Here is a 22,281-nt window from a genome sequence, read left to right on the forward strand (position 1 = left end):
AATATGAGAAAGGTATCATGGGTCATTTCGCCGATAGTTGTTTCACCAAAAGGGTCATTTCGCCGAAAAAGCCAATTCGCCGAAATGGTAAGTTTTTTAGGGTCAAAAGTATCTTTTTGTTTTTATACCTCTGCATATGGCGCAGCCACATAACCGAAGCCAAGATGGCTCGGCGGCACAAAGCCAGCTGAGGTGGCCTCTTGCATACCTTTAGGCCTTTAACCGCCTCGTTTGCCTGGTCTACTCAAAGCTGGGTTTCTTTGCTTCAGTTAGGTCCGAACGAGCGGTAGCGAGGTCGGAAAGCATACGAACAAAACGATTTGGCGAAGCCGCATTAAATATTTTTCCTTCTGCACTCAGTTATCGGAAAATTCCGCAAACAATTTCACACTAATAAAGTCAACAAGTTATATTGGGAATTTCGTTCCCATGATCATGAATAAACCTACAAAAATTATTCAAGTCTCTGGATCATATCAGAAGTGCGATTGTAGGTCAACAAAACGGAAGTAAACATAATTTTTTTTCTCTTAAACATTTTAAGATAGTACTGTTTTTGTTTTATGTCTGTTAACTTTTTGAACCCTACATGGATAAAAACCCGTTAAGAAGGCATGATTTCATGAGAAGACATGTTCCATGATTTGATCATGGCACCAGCAATGGATTTTTATCCGTGTGTATTATACCATTTTCTGCGTTCATAACTCAACATGAGAAATTTGCAACGATCTAAAACTTCTAAATTTTCTTTCGTCACACAGAACACTCTGCCGGAGACGTTTTCCCTGCAGCAACAAACGGCACTGACAATGAACGAATCAGTAAGTCAACATCATCAACCATCAACCGACGCTGCGGACACTAATCATCACTACCATATTCAAACTTTACCGAGAGCCGCAAAATCTGCACCATTGCCACCAATCCGATCGTCGAGCAACAGTGCCTGTTCGTCTTCGCCAAATGCGGGTTCCGTGCTTGTGGTGCCAATTTCCGGTTCACCGTGCTCCTCCGCTTCACCACCTCCATCAACAGAGTCAATACTCCATTCTGCTGTGGCCACCCAAACGGGAACGCCGTTAACTTCAATCCTTGTAAATAGTAGTAACCATCATCATCACCATCACCACCAGCACCGTCAACCGCAGCCACATATGGCCGGAGTAGTTGGCAACAGCAACATAATCACGGTAGATTTAGTGAATTCCACAAATCCAAAACACAGTAACAGTGGAGGCAGTTCTTACGGTCCCCGTAGTAACCATTTTATCGGTAGTACTAGCTTAGGTAATAATAGTAGTAACACTCATCATCATCACCATCATCTGCACCACCATGCAAGCAGTAGTGGTGGTGTTGGTGATGGCGGTGGTGGTAATTGCGGCGTTGGAACCGTTGGTAGTGGTTCGGTTGGCCTCGGTGGTAGCGGGAATCTCACAGGATCCATGGCCAATCAGAACCAACCGTCAACATCAGGGATGAATCCTGTTCCTGGTGCCGGTAGTGCTTCGACACTGAAGAAACGTGTTCAGATTCAGGAGATAACCGTATAGCACCGGTACAGCACAGCTGACGACGACCAGGAAGCTGTGTGAAGATTTAAGCTAGTGAGGAAAGCGTTTGACATTTGTGGTAGTTTATTGGACATTCGGCTCAAATTGACATACAAACTAGTACAACTGTGTTATCTTCATCCGTTTGACAAATATTATTATTGCAAAAAACATTTCATTTTGGTCAGGTTTTCCATTCCAGCACATTATCTCCATTCACAAGTTTTAAATTTGATTAATGTCATTTTTATCATGCCATTTCAACTACCACCTACTATTATGATTCTATTAAACCCTAGCCAAGCACTCGCCACCTGATGCATAATAAATCTATAAGTAACTAATTTCTTTCTAACCAGTCGGTACTTTCTACTGCAAACAGTATCAATCTCCGTAACAGAATAATCCGGTAAGCTTTTTTGCATTACTTCAGTGGATCCAAGTGGAAAATCGGATTACTAGAGAAATCAAACATTAGTTAGCATATTTCTCCGTACAACGAACTACCTGCTTCTCATGCTAGTGTGTGTGTCTAAAATCATCGGTATGGCTCTGCCGTCCACCACCAAGCACATTTCTATATTTTCGAATGCTGTTCAACGAGTAACGAGCTATGAATGTGTAATTGTAAACCAGACGTAATTAGCTTGTGGATATCGATTGATACCACCTGGAAGCTCTGTCAGGACGAAACAAGTGCAACAACTATCCGACAGAACCAGTCGGATTAAACTTCGGTTATCCAATTTGATCGAAATGGACATACTTCATTTCCTTCTGTCGATAGCTGGAAGGGTAAATTTAATTGAATTTAATTCTACTCTCTCTCCAGTAAAGTTTTTAGACAAACAAAGTTGAGTTCGACAAACAAATGGAATTTACTGACAGATTTGACTTAAATTGGATTCTAAACAGAGTAACAGAGAAAATAAAACAGGTGGAAAACAGAAATTAACCCCCATCGTGAACCTACTTTCAACCCACTAAGGATATTCAATTTGATCGTTTGATATCCAACGAAAAACCGTATGAGCTCAGAAGGATTACTCGTATTAGTTCAGCAGGTAACCCGGTACCAACATTGATGACGCAGATGAGCATGTTTACATGGCTTACGTATTCATAATCGATAAATACGGAACTATTTGCTTAGACACTCTATACAGTACCAACATTAATTTTCTGTGTTTAATTGTATTCACAGGGTCGAATAAAGGCATAGAGGATTGTCTAGGGCACCAAGATCAAGCGGTGCCGAAAAAAGGTCTTTTTTTCTTCCCTTGATTTATTTTGTGAAGTGTAAAGTGGAATCTGCGACTTTGGTAAACAGAATTTTTAACGCATGGACGATAGACGTTAAGGATTGAAACCAAAAAAGATAATTTAAATAATGTATGCCCCTTGGTGGGACGATAAATTAAGTATAGGTTGCGGATGACTCACAACAAAATTTGCCTACGTCAAACTTGAACCGATATCAGCCAAATACCCACGTTGATTAGCTAAATATCGTAGGACATATTTATCACATATCGGACGGGTTTGATGAGCACGGCGAGACAAACCACATTCATTTAATCACGTTGCACTTTCAGTGTATCGAGTCCGATAGGCAGTCCGCGGCTTTCATAACTTGGCAACTGATGAGGATTATTTCATGGTAACTGGCGAAGAGCGAAACGAACAAATCATCGCTGTATTAATTCGATTCTGAGATTTCCATTATGGTAAAGCGCCGAATAATATTCGAGCGTTGAACGTACAAGTAGCGAGTAGAGAGACTTCAAACAGTTGATATCTGTGAAGTGCTTAGCATTCTCATTACAAATCCCAGGCAACGTGAAGACTTTGCAACAATGTACTAAATATGTTGCTTGTAAATCGTCAAGAAAAAGCCCAAGATCCTTGGCACATGTAACTCTATCTATCGTAGATCCTCGGAGACAATAGTTGAAACGTATAGGTGTTCTTTTCCGTGTGAACGTGATAATCGAGCATCAGTAGATATTTAATGTTATTCGGTCAATCTCGCACCACTCCGCAAAAGTTTCGAGTTGACTCTGGAGGAAAATGGCATCCACTGTTGTCAATAATTTCACATCAGCTATATACGGCGTTGGATAAATTGAGCTGTGCTCTCTCAAGCGAATTAAGAACTGAATAATGTGGAACATGAAAGTTTATTCATGTCGGTAAGAAGTTCCATTCATATGACACAATATCGTTGTTTTGAGATCGCAGATCCTTTTTGAAAACCTCAGACAGCACAACTGTTCTTAATCGATGATGTTGCTCAGACACAGTGAAGATATTCAACATATCAGCCAGTAAAACCTGTTCACGATCAATTTCGGACACCAAAATAATAGCAGTAAATAAAAATTAGGCCTGCTTCAACAAAATCAGTTGTTTAGTTCGAAATAATAGAGAAACATTAGAAACAGTTGACTAATATGTGGTATACCCACCATTAGGTTCCGAACGGTATCCTCAGATAGGCCCGCGGTGACGATTGTCCACCTTTTCCTTGAAATCATTGGTACCATTTGATTTCTTCTTAGTTTAGAAGAATTTCCGCTTAATTAGAGTCCACTACTTCTCTATTGGGCGAAGTTCTACACAGTTTGGTGGACTGGCTGATTTTCACACGTATTTCACCTCTTATATTTTGGATTCCGCATAGTGACAAGAGACCAAACAGGCCAAAATAGAGCTGGAAAGTCGTATTTTCTGATAAAATGTAGCAACTTCTTTCGATATTCTTAAAAACAATGATTTTAGATTTTCGGCCACAACTACACATGGACTGTCAAATCAAACACTTCTTCGGATACTAGGACACCTTCTTCGTCCTGTTACTTTTTAAAGTAGACCCGTAAGCTGTTCAAAGTCTTCGAGAACATATATTTTGTCATACATTTTAGTACAAGAAAGGTTTTGCAAAAAATTGGTGTAAAACTTCATAGCATGACTTTTGCAGTGAAATTTAACTTGTCATTTCGTTCTCGCTACTTCTTCACTTTTTGTACATATGATTTGGAATTTCCAAATATGGGAGTCACATTTTATACAGAGGGATTCGGATTTTCACAATATTTTTCCATTTCACTTTTTCACTTTTTGCCCATTTATTGGGAGAATACTTTCCGATTTGTTCCACTTCCAAACTTCCGAATCACAATCAAGCGCTGGTCAAATGATAACTCTTTTCGGTAGTTTTAGTGGCTTGGTCAAATTTTGTGCCCTTCTTAAAAAATGTGCTTGCACACTTCAACCTCATTCGACATAATTTTTATGTTTGCAACAATAATGTAAACATGTTGTACCACGAAATAAAGTAAAGAGTTTCAACTATCATACACACCTTGAAAAAATCGAGTAAATTTAGGTCTTCTAAGACTTATTCGAACATACAAAATAATTAATTTTCATGATTATGCATTAGCATTCTGACATATTTTTAAGTCCTGAAATATGTAAGTATACACGCGTGTTTAAAAACTGGGATATGTTTGACTGGGATGTTGAAATCATTATGGCAAAATTCAGTCATTTTTTGAATTAGGTTTTTTAATTGCCAACCACACTCCCCCACACCAAAACGCTCAACAAGGATCCCCCGGGTTATGGGCGGAACTAATCTCAGTTGATTAACACTAACAAAAACTCAGTTGATTAACACTAAAAAAAACTGAGATTACGAACAATTTTTTCTAAGATGTGCAATTATGGTGTGGAATCTCAGTGTTAGTAAATTTCCTATTAAGGAATCCACGTTTAATATGTATAATTAAATAATAAAATACTGTTGACGTTTAACTACCGTTGATATATTACGCTTGCTTAAAATTTACGCTTATTGAATATAAAGGTCATTCAGTCTCTGTATAAAGTAGTGCTTCAGTCTAGATTTAAATATGGTACGGATATTGATTCGTTGTATGTCAAGAGGAAGATCATTAAATTTTGTAGGTCCAACAAACAGAATACGCTTTTGGCCCAGAGTTGTGGTTGTTCGAATGCGTTGCAAGTTGCCATTACGATATGTCGTGGAATGCAAGGTGTCATGAATAGTAAGTAAGCTATTGGAAGAGCATTATGAGCTTGATAGGAGTACAATAAAAATGTAGAGAACAGCAGAGGTTCATATGCATTATTTCATATGTGGATTTACGTTACCTGAAAATTTCATAATTTGTTGCTGAGTATAAGTAAAACGTTTCAGAAGTAATCTAAAATCTACAATCAAATAAAAGTACCAAAAATTTAACAAGCACAGGTTTTAGTTAGGTGTGCTACATTTGTTGATGATTTAATGATTTCGTCTGACCATTGGGTGACCGCACCACCTGATAACTCCTAAAGTCCTAATAAATCTGAGCACGTTTCAACAATAACTTAAGAATACTTTTTAAGAGCTTACTGATTTAAAATTCAAATAAAACACATGCCAATTTTTTGTGGATAATTTTTTGGCGTCTTACATTTAAAAATGATTGAAACAAAACGGCTCTCTGTACTGCGACATATCTCTTCGAATGTAAATGTCAGTTACCTGCGGGGGAAGGTCATGTATACGCACTTCTACGGCACCGTATTCTGCGTACGTAGGAGTTTTGTATTTAAAGTTATCATATTCGACACTGTACATGTTTTTGTTAACGTAGCGAATATTATTACTTAACTTGCACTTCAAACGTTTAATACATATGATACGTTGAGATACACGTGTTCCATTAGAAAAATTTCCATTTCATTTGCAGAAGGTCTAGTTTTACAGCGCTTAAAATAATGCAAATCAAGTTTGGTCACACAGGAAAAGATTCCGGTTGAAGCTTATTTGGGTAGCGTTCCTTTTTCTGAAACGTAACGATTTAAGTTTGGTATTTAGTTACAAGTGGAGATTTTCCAACGTCCCTTTGTTCACAAAACTGTATTGTTTTCGTTTTTGTTGTTTCTACCGAATGTGACATTCAACTACGAGTGTGAAGTGCGTGTTTACATTGTTAATATTAAAATTGTGTGCTAAGTCACGCGTTGTGGTTGTACATGGTCCGAACATATCGGACAAATCGGGTTGTCTTCTGAGTTTTGTTTTATCTCATCCAGAGCATGACTTTCGGTTGCTAAAATAAGGTGTGAAGCGGCGTCACTATTTTGAAAACAGTGACAGTTTCGCAATGTTCGAAGTATCAATGAAAACCAGTAATGAATCAGCAAATATTAGTGGCGCTTTTGTTTTGGTAAGTTATGGAGAAAATGTAACATAATATTAAAATTCTATTAGGAAGATATTCTGTCTGAACAAAAGAGGCAATGAATAAGAAGTAAAATCTCGTAACAATGGTGTGATAGTCGGGGTCTTGGTGTTAAACTACCTAAAGGGGGAAGCTAATCACCAGTGAGCCACTCGATCCCTGTTTAATTATGAAAACCCGAAGTGGCTACACAGTCGCTGCTGCTGTTCTGATGGAACCACTAAACGAGCAACGCTCTTTTCCACAGCCTAATTGCCCAGGAGAGTGGAGCAGGTAGGAAACCCACTCCAGCAGCAGTGTCTATCCGGACCATTTACGCTTATTATTTGTTCGCTGGTTGGAACGCTCGCATCCGATAGGATTTTCATTTTGTTGCACACTCTAGTGTCATAATGAAACATTCCTTTATAGCTCGAATGCGCGAGTTTATATGCATTTAAAGCCGATCGTATTTGAATAAATAACATCATTTGTCATAATCGTTTATCGTTAAACATTCCACCAAAGCTAAGAAAAAACTATAAACACATATTCGATGAACTGAGCACAAAATTTTTTGCATAAAGTTTGTTTGATTCTTATTACATATTAGGTATTACATTTTTTATTTCATAGGGCAGTATACATTAGCTTTTCTTCGCCGTATCATCCACCATACATAGTACTTTAAACCTAATATATATCGAATACAGTCACAATGGTTAGCATTTAATAAAACATATTACTACAAGTTTCTTTAAATATGATATTAGTATTTCGGTGTTCATCAGTTAATCTGGGTTAATCTGTCGCGAACTGGGGTATTGGATAGTCTACCTTGGATACGCAAGGAATTTATTAGTTGAGATCTGACATCACGATACTAAATAAATTTTCTGGCTACCTAGAGTTTCATTTATTCAAGGCTTTAGGTTTTTTCAAGGCTACCTGAATCAGTCATTTTGAAGACTAACAATAAGTCAGTCTTCCTCAAGGTTATACAAAGAGTGATATTCTAATATAATCAGTCTTTTGCAAGACTAAGAAATTAATCAGCCTTTATTAAGGCTAGCTATTCAAAGAAATATTCTTCGAACTAATCAGGCATTATTAGGTCTACCACAAAATCAGTCTTTATCAAGACTTATCCAAACTAGGAGTCCAATCGAAGACTTTTTTTGCCTAGTTAATTTATATTCTTCAAAAATGCCTGCGTCCAACCGGAAAGGCAACAAGCCTAAAGCTAAAAAGAATTCAATACGGAATAACATTGGCGATCTTATAGAATCTGAATGTAAAAATAACGGACTTCCCTTCCGTTGATTCTATGCCGTCTAACAATATTTACGAGATTCTTCCTGAACCGGATTGTAGCGACATAGAAAAAATTCTTCTAAAATTCCCAGGATGGACGCTTGTCGTTCTGGGAAGAAACAACAATCTATGCCCCCAGTGATGGTGATGATTTCCAACTTCAAAGCATTCCGTACTGAACTTCCTACTTTTCTCCCGGAAGTAAAAGTCTCATTTCAAATCGGAAGAAGAGGAATGGCGAGTTTTGGTTGATGGATTAGAAGATTACGAGCGTCTTATACGATAGTTGTCCGGGAAACTTCATAAATTTTATTCATATGATATAAAATCAGACAGACCCTTCTAGGCTGTCCTGAAAGGCTCATCAAATGATCAAAGTACTGATGAAATTAAAAATGAACTAAAAGAATTGCTTGGTTTTGCCCCTTCCCAAGTAATACTTATGAAATAAAGAGCGAATGTTGTTTTCAAACCACGTTCTGGAATTTCTCATGAACTTTACCTAATACACTTCACTCGAAGTGATGTAAACAATTTGAAAACATTAGAAAAAGCACGTTTCATTTTCCACATAAAAATTCATTGGAAACATTATAAACAGCATAATGGTATTGCAAACATAACGCAATGTCGTCGTTGTCAAGGCTTCGGCCATGGTACCAAAAATTTGTCATATGGATATATGGTGTTTGAAATGTGGTAAATCGCATTCGAAAGACGTCTTTCCAATGAATGAAACCACTGATAAATTTTCATGTTCAAATTGCGATGGAAATCATAAATCCAAATGATTGAAATGTCTTGTCAGGGAAAAATTTAGACGCTCGTTCGCTTAGACAACAAGTCAAATCAACGACCTTAAATTTAGAGAACATACCTGAAAAAAAAAAACAAACAAACAAATGCCACGCCTAATTCTTCTAAGGCACTTATTTCTTCGAATTTAAAACAAAAAACAGATACGCCTTCCAGTTATTCTTTTAACGAAAACAATTTATTGATAGGTAGATCGGCCAAGTCATCTTCTTCTAATGGCAGTTACGCTAGTGTAACAGGTAGACATCTACCTACCAATATTACTTAAATACCATTCGCTTCTTTAAACGAAGTCGATATAGGCGACATAACGGAAAATAAAATAATCTACCTACAAGATCAACTTTTTCAAATGATCATCCGAATGGATTCGACTTCATCACTTTTTGAAGCATTTAAAGCTGGATGGCAGTTTCCAAATAATATTATAATGAATTTAAAATTTAGCAGTGATGTTAAATAATTATTTGAATATTTTAAATTGAAATACTCGATCTTTGAAATCGAGTGAAGATGAATTTTATAATTCTCTCAAAATTCACAAAATTCATATTGCCATTGTGACAGAAACATTTCTTAAACCAAATGTCAAATTGAAAAGCAATCCTCATTATGAGGTTCATCGATTTGAAAGGTTTACTGGAATGGGTAGTGGAGTTGCCATTTTTGTCCAACGGCAAATTAAACATCGGGTTTTACCTTCTTTCAATACTAAAGTTATAAAGGCTTGGAAATCGTGGTTGAAACCATTCATGGAATTTATTTCATCGCTGGAGCATATTTGCCATTACAATGCACCGGTGAACAATTAAATTTCTTTAAAGGTGATTTGCAAAAACTCACAAGATATCGACCGAAATTTTTCGTAATAAGGAACCTAAATGCAAAGCATGTCACGTGGAATTGTAGGCAAAAAACCGCAATGGAAAAATACTTCATAATCAACTCTCTGCTGGTCCCCAAGGTAGACTATCCAATATCCCAGTTCGAGACATTCTTGCTTGTCGTGACCTTTCATACATGAAACTTATTTATCATTTCATAAAGAAAACTGGAGTTTCAATTGTATAAAGGCCCCTTTCAAGACTTAGTTCTGATCCCAGCTGCGTCCATGAGTTCAACCAATAGCTAAATTAGAATAAAAATAATGTAATGACACAAACAAACTCGAAACAGTTTATGAAATTATTAACAAAATGTCTGAAAATAACAGCTTATTTTATAATTTATAGAAGTTATTCGTTTGGTTCAAATAATATTTCCGAGTAGATTTCATAATTAATGACGAGTTACCTAAGATGATATTTAAGTAATAAGAGAATATGTTTTAATAAATGCAAAACGTTGTGACTATGTTAGAATTAAATTAGGATAAGAATATTATGTAAAAGTGATGCTACGGCGAAGAAAAACTTATGTAAACTGCCTTATGAAATAAACGTATTTATGAAAAAAAAAAAACTCTCTGCTGGTTACTTTTCAGTTCTTTATCCCAGTAATCCGACTTGTTTCTCTTCCGTTAAAATCCCGTCTACATGTGATCTGGTTATAACAAATCGAAGTCACATTTGTAGTCACCGATTACACATGTTGACTTTGACTCAGATCATCTTCCTGTAACATTCAGAATTTCCAACAAAGCTATAATTAATCCAATTAGTTCTATATTCAACTACCATAGAGCTTATTGCTTGGAATACAAATCTCACATTGAAAATCATGTGGATCATGAAATTATTTTAGAAAATTTTGCGGACATCGACACAGCAATAGATAATTTGAATTATTACATTATCGAGGCTAGAAATCTTTCAATTCACGAAGCTCAAACTAAATTAAATTTTTCTATCATCGTTGACAATCTTCAACTAGCCATTCGGCTGAAGAATGTTCGTCGACGACAATATCGACGTTCTCGTGATCCTACTATGAAAACATAGTTAAAGATTTACAAAAAGAAATTAAACATAGATTTACTATTACGGAAATGAAAATTTCGCTAAAGAAGTTGAACAAATTAAACCTTATTCTAAACCTTTCTGGAAACTTTCTAAGGTTCTTGGGAAACCTCAGAAACCAATTTCTGCTCGCAAGGAAGGAAATCGGATACTTCTTACAAATGGCGAAAAAGTTCAAAAACTTGCTCAGCAGTTTGAGAGTGTCCACAATTCTAATTTGAACGTTGTGAGTTCTATTGAAAATGAAGTCTCACTGAAATATGATCATATCTCAACTCAAGTGTTATTACAAGATGACATTATTGAGACGAATTTTGATGAAATTAAGTCAATTATAAGGAAACTTAAAAACATGAAGGCTCCTGGTAATGATGGAATAAAATATGAAATATGCTTCCCGATGTTGTCTTGAGACTCTTGGTTATAATTTTCAAGTGTTTTTCATTAGTTTACTTCCGAAAAAGATGGGAAAACGCTGAAGTAATTTCTATCCTCAAACCTGATAAAAAGCCAGCAGAAGCATCAAGTTATCGACCAATTTGTTTACTTTCTTCTACCAGTAAAGTTTTTGAAAAAAAAACTATTTTGTTGAGAATGATGCCTCATATGAATGAAAATTAATTTTTTTGGATTTCGTCATGAACATTCAACTACTCATCAACTTGTAAGAGTAACGAACATGATAAAAGCAAATAAATCTTCTGGGTTATCCACTGGAGTTGCTCTTCTAGACATAGAAAAAGCATTCGGCTGTGTTTGGCACAAAGGTTTGATAGTAAAAATGTCTGATTTCCAGTTTTCTATTTATTTGATCAAAACGATTCGAAATTATTTAACTGATCGTACTCTTCAGGTTAGCTATCAGAATTACAAATCTGAATTCCTACCCGTACGAGCAGGCATTCCGCAGGGTTCGAGCATAGCTTGTATAATATTTTCACTTCTGATCTTCCAAATCTACCCGGTGGTTGTAAGAAATCGCTATTATGTTACGACACAAGCCACAGGTAGAAATCTAAGAGTGATCTGCAGTCGCCTATGAAGAAGCTTAAATATTTTCAGTGATTATCTGTTAAAATGGAAAATTAAACTAAATGCAGCAAAAACGCCACTAATTACCTGACAACAGCACCATTTTTTTACCAGTGACTTTTCTACGCTAGGGCAGTACTTCGTTTAATCTAGCCAAGAATTGTTGTTTATTGTTGTAATCTACATACAACTAGTAGGGTAACAGAGGCATTTTGGCCCACTTTAGGATTGATTTTATTTTGGCCTACTTTGTAGAAATATCCACCAAATGTTGTAATATCTTTGAAAAACCCTTCTGCAATAGGTAATTGAATGTGATTAGCTTCAAATTGATGCAACATGGGTTACTTAACATCGATTAAATCCATAAAGTTTGTTAGGTGAGCCAAAACATATGAAGTGGCCAAAATACCTATGTTACCCTATATATAAAAATGTTACTACTAATGAACTCCGGTGAAATAAATAGATGGATTTATTTTGTTTTTAAAAGTTTGGAAGAGTTAGTTATTTGTATATGTATGCATGACTAAGCGCTCATTGTTTGCTGCTATAATCAATGCATTGTATGTTTCCAAGCTAATTTGTTAACTTTGCGTTATCGTCTCAGTTCATCGAAAGTATCACATAATACATATGTTATGTACACCGCAGAACTCAGGTGTTTGTACCTCTACATGAAATATGTGTGATCGATAAAATCACCTTCTACTATTAGGCGATTAACTGATATACATTTAATGGTATTTGGCAGATGGAACGAAACTCTCAAGTATCGTAGCGAGCAGTTGAGCGGAAAACTGTGGTGATATAGTGTTTACCAACGTACTTCGACTTGAAAGTTTACACAGGTTCATGAATGAAAAATATTGTTTTCCGACACGAACAATATGCTACCACATTGTTCAACACTAGTATAATATACAAAACAACTGTAAATATTGCTGTGGGGTATGGCCAATCCAAATGTATATAATCAGTAGAGAAAGATAAAACCGAGTTTGTTTCAGAACTGTTATTTACCTAATAAAATATTTAAATCAGACCTGCTAGGAAAGATTATGACTAAAATAAACATGAAACGTAATCAAGGAATTGGACAGAGCAAAAGAGCATTTAAAGGGAACCATTATATTTAGATACAGAAATGTTTTAGCTAACACACTCATCATGAGGCCAAAAAACAAATAGTTTAGCGAATGTCTCCTAATGTAGATTGTATTAACCCACGAAAAGTGTCTGTAAATAATATGTAGAAGATGATAGTCCGACCGACCTGCTTTATGCTACACAGCAAAAATTGTCATTCGCGATTAACAAATGTGATTAGCACTAAAAAAAGTAAACTAAAGAGTGTTAACTTCTCAGAGTTAACGGAAAGGTCACGAAAAGAATAATCATTTGGTTGTATCCTTAGCAAAAAACAAGACTCTTTATATTGGATTGTCAAATAGAAATACACTCACACTCAAGTTCACACAAAACGTTGGCCAGCATCGTAGCTTGGAGCTATGGTGGCAGCTGAATAAACGAAGCACGCCAATACTATACCGCTCTGTTGATACATGAAAGTGAATTGAATCTTATCATCAGTTAAAATGAGTGCAGAGATAAACATACAAAATCATTAAACAAATTGTCCACAAATAAATCCGTATCAAACTTTTGTAACCACGTAAAACCGTAAAAAATTGGCAAGACGGAAGCTTGCACTGGAAATGCTTACAAGGCACTCGAAACAAAATAATAAAAAAAACAAAGTCAGTCAGAAAAGTAAACGGCAGTAAAAACTCAAACAAAACTGTAACGACTCTAAATTTTGCCAATAAAACCGCCCGAATGGGGAAATAAATGGTTCAAACTTCATTGATTGTTTTTTATACGTACATATTTATCCTGTTTTATTGAAGAAAACTCTCGATTGAACACATGTTTCTGAACGACGAGGATTCGAACGGTCTACCAAACGGACACGCGACGTTAGTAAATGTGTTTTTTATTTGGATGACATATTCGAGTTGATCTTATTCAACTGCCACAGACCACAGCCAGAATACTGAAAGCGGTTTTCCGTACTCCGAATTATCGCGCCGACAGTAGCGAGTTCATTTGCGAATCGAGCTAAAATTTCTCATTTTGACACCTTCAGGAAAACACGACTCTATTTATTTTTATGATCCTGCATGGTGCTCGGTACCGAAAAGTGACTGCTGGATATCACATCCTATCTTCCTCAAGAACCTCCCATTTCATGAGTCAACCGAAGGCGAGAACCGTATGTATTTATTTCGAAGTCCCAAGTTATATTTTCGCACAAACGACATCTGTCCTCAACCAGCTTCCGGCATTCGAGTGCGAGCGTAATAAAGTTGAACGGAGTGAGTAATCAAGCCAGACACTTTGCAGAAAGGTGGCGGCAGTGGAAACAATAATTTGTATATATTTACCTTGCTTCTAGAGAAACAACTAAGCTGATGTGGACAGGCTTCACTTGCGCTTTGAACCTATCATTTTTCGTCTGCTTCCGTAGCTGACGTTCGTATTGTTGTTACCGTTTGTATTGATGGTACAAGATGATGTAGCCGACAACGATGATGATGATGGTCGTGATAGGGTTGATGATGGTGATAGGAATGACTTATACTGTACACATTCTACGTGTGTGCCAGCATCCGAAAAAAATGAGGAAAAGTTTCATATCACCTAACCAACCAACCGAGGAATGATACATCACCCTAGTCAAAGAGAAGACACTTTCCTTTTGGTTTTCCTGTACTGCCGACGGAAAAGATGAACACAAAACAATGCGAGATTATAGATAAAAGAATGCACAAAAAGCTGTGTTAGATTTGTGCCATTTTAGTGTTAAACTATTAGACGGGTTCGAGACCGTCTGCATTACATCTCAATCCTAAATTGAATGAAAAATATGAATTTCAGTAAACTACAATACAAGCGAATTCGTTTTCTCTTTTTCATCGTACATATTCACGAATATCACAAGAGCTACTAGAACTCCGTGTATAAAAATGTCCTAGGTTGACAATTCCATGTAACACCAAGTGTTTTGTGTACAAAAACTTTTATTTATTACCACCATGAAAAGGAGTGTTTCGAGTTTCCCGGTAAATTTTCACAACACATTATGTGTGGAGGTAGGTCTATTTTTCTTTATCGACCCATGGAATCAACAGCTTTTTCTCTTTGCTGCAACTTCTAATTCGTTAAAAACCTCCTGAATCGTATTCCGACATGTGCGTTCTGCTGCGATCTAAACAATTGATAGTTGTATGGTGGACAATCTGAATTATGAAACGAATAAGTCAGTATTTCTCAGCCATAATCAATCTGACAGCAGTATCACAACTCCTGAATAATTAATCTTACATGGCTTTGCAGTTAGTGACCTAACGTTGTCGTAATGGAAAAGTATAGTTTCGAGCATGGGTTGAAGCCAGGTCCTTCAAACAATTTCCAAAAAATCGATTTTTTTTCTCGTATATTGCTAGAAACCTATAAATAATAAAAAATTAATCCTAAAGCTACGAGCGATCGAGAAGTTGGTAGAGACAAGAGAGGACGGTGCGCACCCTGGCAGTGAATCCGGGGAACACCTACACCTACACGCAAAAGCCAGCGATCTCAAAACAACTAAAATATTTGTTGTTTTTCTGAAATTGTTTTTTGCCTTTCTCATATAGAAAGGTTATGCAATCACTTGAATCAGTGAAAATTGGCCCGGAGGGCCAAGTGTCATATACCATTCGACTCAGTTCATCGAGCTGCGCAATGTCTCTCTGTGTGTGTGTGTGTGTGTGTGTGTGTGTGTGTGTGTGTGTGTGCGTGTGTGTGTTTGTGTCAAATAATCTCACTAGGTTTTCTCGGAGATGGCTGAACCGATTTTGACAAACTTAGATTCAAATGAAAGGTTTCCCGGTCCCATACGGAATTCCTGAATTTCATCCGGATCCGACTTCCGGTTCCGGAATTATAGGGTAAAGTGTGTTCAATATCGTACACGGTCACTTAAACCGGCGAAACAAAACACGTAAAAAAAAATCTAAACTGGTCTCAAAACTACACAAATCGATAGTCATTATCAGTAGGCAACTAAACAAACCAATTCCGGCTTTCCTGGTTCCCGGTATCCAGTTCCGGAAGTACCGGAAATAGTGGTGATATATACCAAAATGGATCTCACTCACTTTTCTCAGCGATGGTTTGACCGATTTCCACAAACTTAGATTCAAATGAAAGGTTTCCCGGTCCCATACGGAATTCCTGAATTTCATCCGGATCCGACTTCCGGTTCCGGAATTATAGGGTAAAGTGTGTTCAATATCGTACACCGTCACTTAAACCGGCGAAACAAAAAACGTAAAAAATTTTCTAAGCTGGTCTCAAAACTACACAAATCGATAGTCATTATCAGTAGGCAACTAAACAAACCGATTCCGGCTATCCTGGTTCCCGGTATCCGGTTCCGGATTCCGGAAAGTGCATATAATAGTGAACCCATTTCGTTTTTCTTAAGGATGGCTTACGCAATCAAAGCACTGTTTTATTGTGTATGTTAAGCATAAACAATCTCTTGGTTTCTTTCAAAACTCGAAGAGAATTTTTTTGAATAGAATACCACAATATTATATGTACATGAGAAAAGCATCATTACACCACTAGGTGGATTAAAACAGGTTTTTTTAACTTGGTACAACTAATCGATTGCTGTTTCAACTAGAGATGGGCAATTCTTTGGCGAACGATTCAATAGAACTAGTTCTTTTGAAAGAATGAATGACCAATAGTTCTTTGTTTGAGAACGGTAGTTATTCAGTTTAAAGTTGTTGACCTTTTTTTGACTCCGAAGAGAACGGTGTCTTGGTTAGTCATTCAACAAGCAATCTAACTATGGAAAGAACGAACGAACGGCTGTCAAGAATTACTTTTTTAGTATAACTCTGCATCACTGAACGGTTCTTTGAAATGAACTGTTCTGCCCATCTCTATTTTCAACTAAACTGTCATTTTTAATTTATCGTGCTGGCAGAATAGCAATTACACCCAGTAAAAACACACACCTCAAAAGAGTAATGAAACGTTACAGTTGAGTAATGACATACACCCTAAGCGAAGAATGAAACGTTCCAATGAGGTGTCACTCGTGCAACTGAGCAATGGCACAATCCTAGCAAAGTTACCTATATGCATGGAAGCAAAAAATATCTGTTGTTTTAACAAATTATTCAGTAATTTGATCTCAAAACGTCTATTGCAATAAATATTGTTTTACTGTTGGTCTCTTCGGGGGCAACTAATCGTTCACCGCTTAAACGACGAAATTTTAGATAAGTTGCTGCTTATAGCTTTATCACTAACAAGCCATTGCAACAGATGTATTTTCAAGAAAATACAAATAATATCACTTTACTTTAGTAGCAATTTTCTAGGTGTTAAGCGTTTTTAATTACATTGACATGAACTGTCCGAAAATGCATTACTCGCAGATGAAATTAAAACATTTATACTGTAAAACTTGTTTGTAATTTTTTTTATTGTAATTTTGTGATCTGTGGGTTATTCGTACAGGGAAGCTTTTCCTCGATACCAGCTTTTTTTAACTCAGTGTCACTCGTTTTCCAAAACTATTTCACTTATCACAAGAATCAAACCACAGTTTACTCCTTAGCAGGGTTTGGATGAACGAAGCAGTAAAGATGAGTATACATGCTTAACGGCGTATGATATTCATGAACAAACCTGATTCATGAACCATGTCGCTATTGAGGAAGCGTGAGCCTTGTTGTTTTATTGGAATGACTGTTCATGAACGGAAATGGAAGAGAGTGAACAATATTCACCCCTACTATTGTTTCTTCCTATCTGCCAAGAGAGAATGTCTAACCCTATAATTCACAGCAAGCAAATATCTTCTCCAGACTGGATAGTTTTTAAAATTAAACATTCGGTTTTCGCCAATATAGTTTTCATTAATATTCTGTATAAACAAATGTGAAGCGGGTTCGGACCTCGAAGAAACATTCAACAGTTAAGAGCCAGTCATCAGTCTGTTAGCGAAAGCTGAATATATAATCTCCATCACTTCACAGCCCCGTGAAAATAGTTTGCTTGCTATGAATTATTTTTTGAGATGAACAACGTTTAGACCACGAGAGAGAAAATTATATTCTCGGCTCTTTACTTCATGAAGACTCTAATACCAGCACACTGTACAATCTGTATATATGGGGAATGTAATTGCTTCCACTAGCGTTTTGTTTGTGTGATTCTTTTTGGCTGGCAAGGCGTCCTCTTTGTGAACAATGGAATTATTCGCTCACAATTAGATATGGTTAAACAGTTAATTTCAAAGAACCGTTCAGTGATGCAGAGTTCTATTAAAATAACTAGTTCTCGAGAGCTGTTCATTCGTTCTTTCCATAGTTAGTTTGCTTGTTGAATGACTAACCGAGACACCGTTCTCTTCAGAGTAAAAAAAGGACAACAACTTTGAACTGAAGAACTACCGTTCTCAAAAAAAGAACTATGGCTCATTCATTCTTTCAAGAGAACTAGTTCTTTTGAATCGTTGCCCATCTCTACTCACAATGCAATGGAAACTATATGTTCATTCACCGGTGAATGAATATTCCAAACCCTGCTCCTTAGATGTGGCCCGTAAGACAATATAAAATATTCATTGTGGTATATTTGGCTATTACAACAAAATAACAACAGTTTATATAAAAGTAAAGTGAGGTCTTATCTCAACCTAGATAGACTTTGTATGAATAGTAATTATTTTCAATTGAGGGGAGAATTTTACAAACAATTTCGGGTGCCCATATAGGAAATCCCATTCTATTCACGTTCTTATGAGAGTTGTTTATGGTAAATTTGGAGAGAATTTAATGAAACAGGGTTTGTTATCAAATAGCTGGTAGGGATATGTCTATAATATTTTCTGCATCATCAAACGTAGTAATCTGAGAAACTTTCTGGAGACCGTAAACAGCATCCACAAAAACATCAAATTACCATCTGAAGAAGAAAAGTACACTACTTTAACCATTCTAGATCTTCTTGTCATTAAAAAATCTAAAATTTTGACCCTTAAAATATACAGGAAGCCAACCAATACGAAGAGAGTCATACCAAATACTTCTAATCATTCATATCAACATAAAATGACTTCTTTCCACAAAATGATCCATAGAATGCTGACTATATCTCTTAAGGAAAGAAAATTAACTAAAGAAAAAACAATATTTCCGGAATTGGCAAACTAAATGGAATCCAGAACAGCCAATTCTAATAATTATCAATAAAACTAAAAATTATACTATTACACAAATAGTCCCTCATAAACTTAACCCAAGCACAAATATTTTTAAATAGAATTGCGGTGGATTTGAAACCCATATATTGTACAACCGCTTAAAACAAAATTTAAACATTTTAGTATGGATGTCGTTTTCAGTAGTACTAACAATCAGCTGAAATCCATACTAAAGATCCAACAGAGAGATTGAAAAAATTCGCAAGTGATTTTCAGACAGAAAATCTTGCTAAATCCACCTAGTAGTGAGATGATATGATGAGATCAATTCCTATGTGTGTTTTACATGAATGTTCATCGGTGGTTTTAATTTTTCATGAAATTATTTGAGGGGAGGGTAGGGTCTAACACTTTTGAAGAATCATTTATCTCATACTACGAAGAAGTAAGAGCTGCGCGCACAGGCCCAAAATTTCTTCGATTGATTTAAAAACTTAACAAAACATTCTCGAAACGTTTCATTATAACAAAATACAAAAAAAATGGCTTCTTGAGAATGTTAGAGTCTACATGCTCCCTTGAGTAATGAATTGTTTCCTTCGATTTTATAGATAATAAACTTTACATGCGTTTTTCTCGTAAGCAAGTTTTGAAAGTCCGGGTCCATCGTCATTCAAAAACTACTGCACCAATTTTTTTAAAATTTTGCAGACACTATCTACATATAAAAAACCCGACCCCAACGTTTCCCTTTTAGCTGTTTGTTACTAAGGGGAGGTTTTACAGCTACAAATGGCCGATTTTTTCTTGAAAAATCGTATTTTTGAATTCAAACCACCAAAAATTCAAAAAATTAAAACAAAATCAAACAAAAACGATGGGGTCTAGAAAAACTTCTACTCTAACCATGCTGCTTTGATTTGTTCACCTCTGATTAGTCTGCGCAAAGAAAAAGATTAGTATTAAAAATCGTATTTCACTTTGCTCCCAAGCAAAAAAATTCCTACTGCTGGAATTGGGGGAAAAGTCACTTACACGAAAATATAGATATCTCCGTTAAAAATGGACCGTTGTGTTATCGTGTGAAATCGAACTCTCGAAACATATTTTGTTTTCAAGGACAATTGTAACAGATATTTTCCAAAAACTGAAAATTTAGACAAAAAACTTCGTATAACTTATAAAGTAAACAAAGGATCAAAGAACGAAAACAATGGCGTGAATTTCGTTTTGGAATTCCAGACCACTACTTCCGGATCCGATACCAGTATACTGCCCATAATTGTATATCAATCCCATATTGAAAATCGAAAAATTGAAAAAATGATGAATACATATTTTGGTAATAATTTACTTTTTTCCGCTACTGTGATGATAGATCCGTGGTACTATTGAATCACATACATGTATTACATCATAAACTTTTCAGCTGGAATGAAATAATGCCTTTTTTGTCATTCGTTTAAATAAAATCTGTTGCGCAACAAAATGGGACTAATATGCGAATTAAAAGATATTCTCACACCGATCCCATCTTAGCATGCTATGCTTCTCTCGCGAGTGGAATAAATTCATGTTTGATTATTCATTCGTGTGAAACTTTTCAATCGTTCGATATAATTAAGTTGGTGATATAATGACAGCTCTTGACGCCATTGGATTGTATGGCGGAAACTCTTCCACGGAAGACAGCTCAAACAGAGACTTTGTGGGTTTCAATGCCATCAAATCCCGAGATAAATATTCTGAAATTACTCGTTCAGCACAGTACTCTGTAGAAAATTCCGATTTCAAATATTCGCATATGCCTACATATGATTTTGGTCGAAATTATGGCATAAAAGCAGAATCTTTTCCTAAATTTGTTGCTTGTGAGGATGAAATTATGACTATAAATGGGAGAAATACGATTGATTCTGAAGGAAGTTTGGTGAGAAACTGAGATCGAAACGCAAAATATCCAAGAAGAATTATCGTACCTGCTATATACAAAGATCGATTCAAAGATAGTTTATTTTGCATTATTCAAATTTTTGCATTCACTACCAGCAGTAAAGTGGCCAGAAAAAAATGATTGCATCCAGTACATTTTTAGTAATTTAGTAAAACATGATGTTTAATACTTGGGATAGATATGCGAGTACTTTCCGTATGGGACAGTCCCAACACGATATTTTTTTTAAAATTTACTGAACTAACCCCAAATTATTAATTAATTTCTGAAAGTAACGTAAAAATATACGTTATTCGTTGGGCTAATTGAAAAGTGGCCAAAACCCATATGGGACTGATATGCGAGTATGGGCAGTATAGCCGAAGTAAATTTGTATGACCATCTACTAATATAACTTATAAATTTAGATGTTTTCCGTTCTCCACGAATCGGCTGTGCTACTCTAAACAGTGAATTGACGTCATTTAAAGTAGGAATGTAAATGATCTCTGAATATGGTATCATCACAAGTCTTGTTGATTGTTGTGCTATATAAGGTGTTTCAGGAATAACATGACAGTAACCGTTGGAAATGTAATACAACAACCTTCTCTCGGGTACAGTCACAAAATTTATTTGAAGTGAAGAGTTAAAAGTGTCTGTTAAAAACGCCGGTAAAAGACACACCGAGAATTAGGTACATAAGTAATCTTTAGTAACATTATTTTTTGATATGAGGGCCCCTCCCGAAACACAATTCTGGGTACAGGATTGATCGCAGTAATTATTTCTCAGTTGCGCACAGTGTGCGTACAGCAAATTCGAGCCATAGTTTACTAGTAGCTTCTATCTAAAAATGTAACCAACTCCACGAACGCAATGTCAATGTGTGTGAACGTTTTGACATACGGTTTTTTGAAACAAACGCATTGTTTTTGCACACAAACCCTCAGTCAAAGCCGTAGAGAAAAAACATGCCTGACGGATCTTACTGGCCGAGTGCGTATAAGCCTTCAGGCGTAATTCATGCGAGAGTCGCCTTTTGGTGTGGGAAATACACGAGGGTTAATTCTCATTTATAGGAGCCCGTAATATTGCAATCCCCCCCGGGCCCGTATTTTCTCTCAGCGGCCGTATGATTCCGGGATTGGTTGACTCT

General features: G+C 36.2%; 1 protein-coding gene across 1 annotated transcript in view; it reads left to right on the forward strand.

The window, feature by feature from the left end:
* The window catches only part of LOC131435358 (neuroligin-4, X-linked-like), a 413,817-nt gene extending 400,748 nt beyond the window's left edge, over positions 1 to 13,069 (forward strand). The window contains exon 18 of the mRNA XM_058603165.1: positions 765 to 13,069. Within this exon, the coding sequence (XP_058459148.1) occupies positions 765 to 1,556 (792 nt within the window). The 3' untranslated portion in view covers positions 1,557 to 13,069. The remainder of the gene's footprint in view (positions 1 to 764) is intronic.
* The last annotated feature ends 9,212 nt before the right edge of the window (positions 13,070 to 22,281 follow it).

Source organism: Malaya genurostris, chromosome 3 (assembly GCF_030247185.1).
Source record: "Malaya genurostris strain Urasoe2022 chromosome 3, Malgen_1.1, whole genome shotgun sequence".
Taxonomy (NCBI): domain Eukaryota; kingdom Metazoa; phylum Arthropoda; class Insecta; order Diptera; family Culicidae; genus Malaya; species Malaya genurostris.